Genomic DNA, 10,275 nt, shown 5'->3' with positions numbered 1-10,275 from the left:
GGAGGTAGGAAAGGGGTGCTCTGTCTTAGTAGCTAGTCACAGATCTTGACATCTAATGAGTACATTCAAAGGGAAAAAGATAAAGAGGCTAAAAGAAAAGAGATGAGGAATTGGCAGAATGAAAGAAAGAACATATGAGATAGAGGAAGGCACAATGTGAAGCAAAAGTGATAGAAAAGAGGTTATGAGAGTGGAAAAACATGCCAAAAAATTGCTTCCCAAGACAAGTTCATTCAAAGACAAGACAATGCAAAGAAAGATGTAGAAGCAAAGCTTGAGAAGGCGAGGATGAAATCTAAAAAGGCAGCCAAGGGTGCAAAGAGGACGAAAGATGTGGCCACAGTCGCAGAAACTCTACCCATCTGACACCCAATTCTCATGGAAATGATGAACCTCTTGTCCCCAGCCTTTGTAGCTATTAATACTATGCAAGTTGGGACTGCACCTGGATCCTTAGATACCATGCAACTTACTTCAGATGTAAACTAGGCATTCCTTGGTCAAATAGCAAGTTGCTTACAAACCCCTCCTAGGCAAGAAAACATTGCTACTGGGCCAGACACTAGTAGGCCACAGTCTGTTGGGGTTGGATTTGTGGCACCTCCTCCATTTAATACCTATATGGATAATTGATCGAGTCTGTGATCAATGATATTTTGTGAGCCCTCTAAAGAGAAGATTTTAATTTTCGATATAATTGTGATGTGATTATAAAATGACATACTGCCATATTTTGTAATGTTTTCAGAACTCCATTGTTTTTCAGATATCTCAGATGGATATTTCAATGAATTGATGGTGTTGTTGTAAACCTCATATGTTTGTTTTTGTGATGTGATATTTCTCATATATCAGTTGAACTGATCTCATATATTTCTCACTATCAAAATAGGGCAAATAAGTGTTCAAATTGCTCACTATCAAAAAGGCCATATCAAAGGCATCTGATTATTTAGATGCCACTGATATGTCCTCTTTTGATAGTGAGAAACTTGAACACTTATAAGTATCCAAATTGTAGTCATCATATACAAATTGCAGCCATCATATATAATTTGTAGTGTCTAATATGTCTACTAGGTCATTGCATCAAAATAATAAAAGGAAGTGTCCTATTTGTAAAAAGGCACCAGACAAAGAACTATTTTCTACTGTCTTACAAGATATCTTGTTAGCTGCAAGTTTTCCTTGTTGACAGTATCTAACAAAATATTTTTTAAGGCACTATAAAACAATTCTTTGTCTGATATTTTTCTCAAATAGGACACTTCCTTTTGATCAATATGAACTAAGTGTGTTTCTTGCATTAATATGAACTAAGTGAGGAATTTAAACAAATTGAAACATAAACAATTTAGAAATTTAAACATAAACAATTCACAAATTGAAACGTAAGCAAATCACAAATTGCATTGTCTACTAGATCATTGCCAAAGTAAAGTCAGATTGACTTTACCTGAGAGGAATGCTTGTTGTCTTCGACATAGTGACTCCTAGATCATTGCCTGCCATAACAATCACAACAAAATGCAAAACAAACTAAAGTGTGTTAAGAAACACATTTAATAAGAAATGCATAACTACCTAAGATATTTACACAAATTAATATAAAATGTAAGCATTAAAGGCATAATCTCCAAAGAATTGAAGTGTGTTAATAAACACATTTACATTGATATGATGATCCTCCACAAGTATGGTTCTTCCCTTGATGCTATAGCATGCCTGCAAAAAATAGTAATAATCGAGGGTAGCGTAAAGTTGTAACAACAAATCATCCATACATTATTGAATGCAGAACAACTTTTTGACCATCTTTAACATTTGACAACATGCATACAATCCTTACAAAATCATACATACATATTCAAATGCATTAGTACATACATATACATATCCACCTACATATATATGCACATGTACATAGAATTGCACATATGCACATATACATACATATGCATATGCATATGCATATGTATAACATACATACATAATGCAAACAAATAGTTACATAAGGAATGTGCAAAGGGAATTTGTAGAACTAAAAAATATGCAATGAATTGGATTGTAATGAAAGTGACATGAAATTTTTTGTCTTATAATATAATTCGAATGTGCAATGCATTCAATTGTGGTAGCTAGCTATTTTTAAATTTGAATTTTTGTGGGAAACAGTCGTTCATGTCATATTGAATATGCAGTTCTCCATTGCTTCGAATTGTTCAGTTTTCTTCTACACACACACACATGTATATGTGTGTGTGTGGACAATAACCATATAGGCACATTAAACTGTAAGAGAGCATTGAAATGAAACTGTAAACCACATACAAAGAAATTGTCAATATACAAATCATAATGCAGTTACGAAGGAGCATAAACCATCATTGGACATCCAATATAGTTGTTAATATTATTTACTGTGACTATATTGAAATAAATGTTGGTTTACTGAAAATAGTATAATTTAAATTGAAAGATGTTAGAGTAATATTTTATTAGCTAATAATTATTTATTATTAGTCTATTATACTCTATGCATAAGCTAAACTTAGGAATCTTATAACTCTTTAGGGTTTTCTTCTTTAGGGTTTTGAGTATCCTCTTATAATGATTCTCTCTTTGTATTTTCATAACAAATGTAATTATTGAATTGCATTCTTGTTGCACAATCAATATGACTCCTCTTTTTCTAGATCTCTAAATTCTCGCCTCCATAGCTTTTTTGCTTCTGTCTTTCTGTGACAGGTTTGCATGCAGGTGATCTTTGGGAGCTGTAGAGTTGATTCTTCTCAACTCCAATATGGTATCAGAGCTCCAGATCTGCATGCCCTTGCTCTCTTCATGAGAGATTTTGGGTCTTGTTCTTCGGATATGTGTATTCGGGGGTTTGTGAAATTATTTATTTTTAATTTTTGGGGTAGCTGATTTTTTTGGTACATTTTGGTGCCAAACAAATTTCACGGTTGGATTCAAAAGGCCATTTCCACAAATTTTGATATATAATTCGACCTATTTCGGTGAAAAGGGCATTTGAGCCATGATTTTTTCATTGGCACACTTTACGATGCATGAAAATCCATACGACTATACTTGCAAATGCGTTAGAAAATTTTCGTCGAAAAATAAAGAAATAAACAATTTTTTATTTTGTAATTTTTTTTAACCCTCTTTATGCCCTAAAAGAGGGGTTTTTTTCTTTTGGTCGTAACTTGGTCATATGAAGACATTTTTCAACAAAACTTACATAGTCGGAAACTCTTTCCAAGCTCTATCCAGATTTGGAGGTTTGAATTTTTTATTTTTCTTTTTTGATAGAATTTTTTGCTGTCAAAGCCAAAAGTTCATTTTTGCACTCCGAGAGACATAACTTGAGCATCCGAATTTCATTTTTCAAAAACTTTATATTATTGAAAATATTGTTCTGTATTTTTATGCAAATGCACTGAGATAAAGTGTCATCATGCATTGTATACTTGGGATCTTGCACATCTTGTGCCTTATTGTAAATGCACTTCTTATCAAGTTCCATGGGGGTTGATGTTTGCCTTTTGTTTGTCATCTACCTTTGTCACGTGAGTGTTCCTTCCACTATATTAGCCTCATGACATGTGTCAAGTGAGTGTTCCTTTCACGACACCATGTATTTTCTCTGCACCTTCGATGTTCTTGGCTCTTCGTCATGAAGTTCTTGTTGGCCGTTCTTTTCAGTGTACTTGTCCCTCTCCCTTTTCAACATTATGAGGAGGTTTGTCCTGTTGTTCTAATGCTTCTTTGGTTCGATTGATCAGCTCTTTAGGCTTTGGTGTTTCATGCCATCTGTATCTTTGAGTTTAGTTGTTTGCCTTTGTTTGCCATCTAATTTGAGTAGTGTTATTTGAGGGCACTCATGCAGATTATAGTCTTCTCTACCTGGTCATGTTTTATTTCAGTGGAGGTTCTTCGGATCGACAGTTACTCTTCGATAGTGTTTGCAGCTATTTCATGCCTCAGTGGTGTTCTTCATGCTTTTTTTGTTCTTATCTTCTGGAACACTCTTGTTTGGAGGCTTCTTAGTCCTTCACTTGAGCTTTCATCTCTTCTTAGAGAGGAGTTTTGTTCCCACAGGCTTTTCTCTTTTTTCTCCACTTTACATAGATTTTATTGTACTTGGGTACCTCATCAGGCCTAGTTCTCGAGACCCATTGTTGCTTTCTAGCATTTTTTACATGTTTTTTTAGTCCTTAGTTGTTTTTAGCTACTCCCTAAGTTCATCTTAAGGGGGGTGTTAAAGTAATCTTTTATTAGCTAATAATTATTTATTTAATTATTAGTCTATTATACTCTATGCTTAAGCTAAACTTAGGAATCTTATAATTCTTTAAGGTTTTCTCCTTTTAGGTTTCGAGTATCCTCTTATAAGGATTCTCTCTTTGTATTTTCATAACAAACTGTAATTATTGAATTGCATTTTTGTTGCACAATCAATATGACTCCTCTTTTCTGGATCTCTGAATTCTGGCCTCCATAGTTATTTTGCTTCTCTCTTTTTGTGATAGGTTTGCATGCAGGTGATCTTTGAGAGTTGTAGAGTTGATTTTTCCTCAACTCCAATAAAATATTTATAACATTTAACATTGACTGTATAAGGAATTTAGTTGTTCAGTGTGTACCAATCCGAATGAGCACCCTTGAATAAGGAAACTATTGTTGATTACAACAAGTTTTGTGGCTATATGGTTATTGTCCATATACATATACATTTATATAGACAATAACCATATAGCCACAGAACTCGAAACAACCATCATTATAGAACATATTATGCGATTGTGTGTGTTTCATCAATAGACAAAGCATAATATAGCTGCGAAGGAGCAAAACCATTATTGGACATCCAATATGCATGGAGGAAGAGTGCGTCCGTTACCTGGGAGCAAGCCGACGATAGAGAAACGATGACAACTAAAGAAAACGACTTAAAAAAACTGCATTTCCCTAAGTTTTTAGGGCAAAAAAGATAGTGGGAGTTCGTGCCACGTGGGGCCATAATACATACACAGGAAGGGGGTTATGGGTGGTCACCATTTTTCTTGATCACCCATTTTAAACATTTTTATATTAAATATATTTTTAATTATATGGATAACATAAACTTTTTAGGTTAATTATTTTTTTTAAAAAGGTGAAAAACATATTAGTTTTTTAGTATTTTATAAATGGATATTGGTCTTTTGGTGTGCGGGTATTGACGCAAAAGAAGTCAAGTATCGGGCGACACTTTGAAATGACAACTTTTTGACCTTTCGACTCATAACGACTGTTAGAGATTTGATTGTTACTACCCAGAAGTCAGATTAATAGGTTTTAGCAGTTAAGTCACATACGAAGACAACACCAAAAAAAAAATTCAAAATCCAATGTACCATTTAAGATTTGTGGGTGCGCCAAATTAGCTATGGCGGGTACTAATGCTCTTCCCTTAGTGATATGTCTAGCTTTCGTCCGTGCAGAAAAAGTGGACTTACATTTAAAAAACAAAAAAAACAAAACAAACGTACGTAGAAAAATTCAAAAGAAATTTTCACGTTTATTACTAGTGATATGAGCGTTTTTCCTCGGGGACCAAAGACTTTGACTTGTCTTCCCGTTCCCACGTGTTCCGGTTGCACTTGACTCAAATAAAAGTCAAATTCCGCGTATGACTCAGAGGGATATGTGTGCTGTTAAATCCTTCATGGAGAATATTTGTAATTCTTGGAAGCATGAAAATGGGCGCTATGCCATTGTAGAAAGTTATCCACGGCACTACTTTGACCATGCTCGCTAATTCAGTAGCCTGTTTATTTTCTATATAAATTACAAAAATAGTAATACGGATGCTATGGCTATCGAAATGGCGATGAAATGTTTGGTTCTGGCAGTTACTATGATTATTGCAGTGAATAATTGCTCTTCATTAGCACTAGATGGTGGAGATTCGCTTCTACTGGGGGACTCGCTCGCTGGAAATCAGACCATTTTGTCGAAGAATGACACGTTCGAACTGGGATTTTTCAGTCCGAGAGGAACGAATAATTGGTACATTGGCATCTGGTACGCACGAATGTCTCCCAAGGTCATAGTTTGGGTGGCTAACAGAGATAATCCTGTCACAAGCATGCCCAGCATTCTGAAATTTTCAAGCGACGGTCGTCTCAGACTGTTTGATGGAAAGGGGCAGTCAGCCTGGTCGACTGGACTTGGTGTGAAAGGATCTCGGGCAATGATAACCGAGGTCGGTAATTTCATTATGCTGGGTCAGGGCCGGAACAAGTCTGAGATTGTTTGGGAGAGCTTCGCGCATCCGACAGATACATGGTTACCTGGAATGAAGCTATGGAAAGGGATGAAACTAACTTCATGGAAAAGTTCTGTGGATCCTGCAAGTGGGCTTTTCTCTGGAGGAATGGACATGTCTCCAGGAAAGACACAGATACTGATGGTCTATAACAATAGTGTTCCATTTTGGTCCAGTGGAGAGTGGACTGGGAATTATTTTGCCAATGTTCCGGAGGTGTATGCTCCCGAGAGATTCGAAGCCTCCTGTGTGAGAGTTTCTCCTTCAAGAATATACCTTAATTTTAGTGTATTCCGGCAAGGACATACCCTGTCAGGGCGGATCATGGTGGATGAGAAGGGTGAATTAAAATCTTGTGACCGGATAGATGATGGGTCTTGGACTCAGACTTGGTCGACGTACCGAGGTCAATGCAGTGAGTATAATATCTGCGGGGCCTATGGATTGTGCAATGCGAATGCTGTGTGTAGTTGTGTAGAGGGTTTCACGCCCAAGGGTGACACTCAAGGTTGGTGGTCAAGTGGGTGTGCTCGGCGAAGACCAATGAAATGCTCTGTCACAGAGGGCACCACCGACGGGTTTTTGGAATCCAAGAACCGAAACTTGCACGAAGAAGAAGCTGTCTCATACAACAACGAGACGACAATGGAAGGTTGCAGGACTGCTTGTCTCAACAATTGCTCCTGTACCGCTTTTTCTTTCGTTATTTCTGATCTACCCGTCTGTAGACTCTGGTTTGGGGATTTATTCAAAATGAGTGTTTCATCTGACAGCCATTCTGTCTTCATTAGGCTGGCGGCTTCTGAGTTGCAGGACTCGAAATCAGAGAGAAGCAGGAAAGTTCCTGGACTTTACATTTTACTGCCTTCTGTTGCAGCTTGCTGTGTTATTTTATCTCTCCTCTTGGCCGCATTTATTTTGTGGAAATGTCGAGGACAGCGGAAGATAAGCGTAGAAGAGGATGTGCCAATCATGCTCAAAACGTTCACTTACAAGGAGCTGCGAATTGCAACCGAGAATTTCAAGCATGAGTTGGGAAGTGGTGCATTCGGCTCTGTGTTCAAGGGAACTCTGTCGGACAGCACGCTTGTGGCGGTTAAGAGATTAGAGGGTTTCGCAAGAGCAGAAAAACAATTCCGTGCGGAAATAAACACAATCGGGATAATTCAACATGTGAATTTGGTAAGGCTTTGTGGATTCTGCGTAGAAGGTTCTCAAAGGCTACTTGTGTATGCCTACATGCCCAATGGCTCTCTAAATTCTTCTCTCTTTTGTGAAGAGGAAGAAGCAGATAAGGTGCTGGATTGGAAGACCCGTTTTGAGATCGTACTGGGTACTGCACGAGGATTAGCTTATCTCCATGAGGAATGCAGGGATTGTATCATTCATTGCGATATTAAGCCTGAAAACATTCTTCTGGATGACGACTTCAGCCCAAAGATAGCTGATTTTGGCTTGGCAAAGTTGGTGGGCAGAGATTTCAGCCGTGTATTGACGACCACAAGAGGAACTCCAGGTTACTTGGCCCCAGAGTGGATATCGGGCCTTCCTATCACTCCCAAAGTGGACGTATACAGTTTTGGTATGACGTTGCTAGAAATTATATCTGGTCGTAGAAATCTGGACTTGAAGGTGGAGGAAAGAAGCAGGTTGTACTTTCCTACCTGGGCTTCATCTCAAATTCAGAGGGGAAACATAACGGGCATTGTGGATGCAAGGATAGCCAGTGAGGCGAATATCGAAGAGGTGAGAAGAGCTGCTGTGGTTGGGGGACTGTGCATTCAAGATGATGAGAATCAGAGGCCGAGCATGGGTAAAGTGGTGAAGATATTGGAAGGGAAGATGGAGGCTCCTGCGCCACAAATTCTGAGGTCTTTACAAGTGCTAGTAGATCAGGTTGAAGACGACAACAGCGATACCTTTGTTCAACATCCTTACATATCAAGAGGTTCTGCACCTACATAACAATGGTGAAGCAATTTCTAATAGCAGGCTCTACGTTAGTGATTAATCCATCATTAATGGCGGGCCAAAAAACTTAGGGTTGAATGCTGACAGCCGATGGGAAGTCATGGTGACCTCATATGAGGACCTGAACTCTTCATTAATATATCAAAAGAAGTCTAATATTGGCAATTTGTTAATACACATTTTCTTTGGAAATTCTTGAACTGATTGTACATAAATTTCAACCAATGTCATATTACTCTTCACATGTTAATAGAGAATGCTAAGGTATATTGGATCAAAATAACTTTAAAAGTAATCACTACCTAGCTCTCAAAATATAGAAATGATCAATGATAGGTCCATCTTTATAAGTGTCTTTATTATAAAAACACGATAACATCAAAAGTCATTTGCAAATCCTCAATCTATAACAAATTACAACATCACATGTTAACCATCTTCTACAACCAATAATTGTTAAAATGTTACATTGATATTACAGTATACAAATTCCTCTAATCTTGCTATCCATAAAAAACAAGTCTTAAAGCCACACTCTCCCACAACAGTCCAAAAACTACACATTTAACAAAAATTCCTCTAATTTTTAAAAAAAAAACTACAACATTTATAGAATAAATATACACATATTTAGAAAATGTTAAACTTGATCATTGTCTAATTCTAAAGTGAATACTCCCAACCTCACCCTTCTAACATAAGCACTAAAATAATAGAGTTTGTTCCAATAAAAAATGAAATGCTACCACTAACTTCCCATATTCTTTTATAGTGATAGTAAAAGAGTCAATTGATCAATTTTGGGGTGTGAGATTTGAAATTTCAATGAAAGCCAATCCATAAAGAAAATATTTGTACACAAAGGGATGAATTGTGTTAAATTTATAATCTTCTTTGGTAAATCCTCTAGTATAGCTTGCAATTGTTCTAGTTCTTAACTTTCTTCCTCTTGAAAGCCTAAATGATTCTTTTAAGAGTGCAAAAATAATATTGTTAATAGAAAATAGAACAAATGAATATTGGAAGCGATCTATTGGAGAGGAGAATGGAATAAATTTTTCTCTACTATTCATTTGTCTAAATAAATTTTTACATTGGAAGCATTTAGAAGAAATCAAGAACATTCTTATCAACTTATGTGATGATAACATAAAGAACATTTTGATGGAGAGCTTTAGAATGGGTTTGAATAGATCTTTCTATTGGAGTTCATTTTGAAACTTTCCAATTCACTATAGAAATCAATAGGTAAGGATAGAATTAGATATCCTTTTGAAATATTTCCAATTTACCATCAAAATCATCAATAAGGATAGAAGTGCACTAGATGTAAATAAAATCCATTTTTAGGAAGAACATCCTTATCCATTGAATGACAACTTATTATTTAATATTTCAAAGAGAATTTTAATTTTTTGTAAGGATATTTTTATCCATATCATTCTTATGCTTTTTCAATATAACATAGTTCTTTTAATATTGATAAAATAATATAACATAGTTTTTAAAATTATTGATAAAATACTTACAATTTAGAAATAAAATAAATTATTTAATATAAATAGATGACTAAAATTACTCATATATTACAAGTAGACAAGTGTCAATTTAAATCACATGGAGTTTTTATTGACAAGGATTTTTCAATTCATTATGTGGGTGTAATACACCTCTTAATGTAATAATAATGAAATATTAAACTCAACTATTATTATAGATAGGATAGAGGGTCTTAAGTGGATCACTCTAACTTCACACCTTCTAAAACCTTATGTGGATATTTAAAATCACTCTCAATTTCATCAAGCAATTTACTTGTCAAGTCTCCTTAAAAAATTGGTTTTGAGCCAGGGTTCAAATATTATACAACATCAACAATATTTTTTTAGTAAGGTGTCCAAAATGATCCTATAAAAAGGGTAAGTCCAATAGTTGTGCACTAAGTCATGTTTATTGTTGTGCTAATGTGGCATCACATAATTGAT

At 35.8% G+C, this 10,275-nt stretch overlaps 1 protein-coding gene across 1 annotated transcript; it reads left to right on the top strand.

Annotated features, from left to right (window-relative positions):
• Positions 1–5,875: 5,875 nt before the first annotated feature.
• On the top strand, positions 5,876–8,284 carry LOC131046678 (G-type lectin S-receptor-like serine/threonine-protein kinase At2g19130). Its single transcript, XM_057980462.2, has one exon. It carries the CDS (start codon positions 5,876–5,878, stop codon positions 8,282–8,284), a length of 2,409 nt encoding a protein of 802 aa, XP_057836445.1.
• Positions 8,285–10,275: the final 1,991 nt, after the last annotated feature.

Source organism: Cryptomeria japonica, chromosome 7, assembly GCF_030272615.1.
Source record: "Cryptomeria japonica chromosome 7, Sugi_1.0, whole genome shotgun sequence".
NCBI lineage: Eukaryota > Viridiplantae > Streptophyta > Pinopsida > Cupressales > Cupressaceae > Cryptomeria > Cryptomeria japonica.
The sequence above is the reverse complement of the archived record's forward strand: the minus strand, read 5'-3'. Positions and strand labels throughout refer to the sequence as shown.

Coding starts and splice junctions, on each gene's coding strand:
- LOC131046678 (XM_057980462.2), top strand. CDS start 5,876: ATGGCGATGAAATGTTTGGTTCTGGCAGTTACTATGATTATTGCAGTG.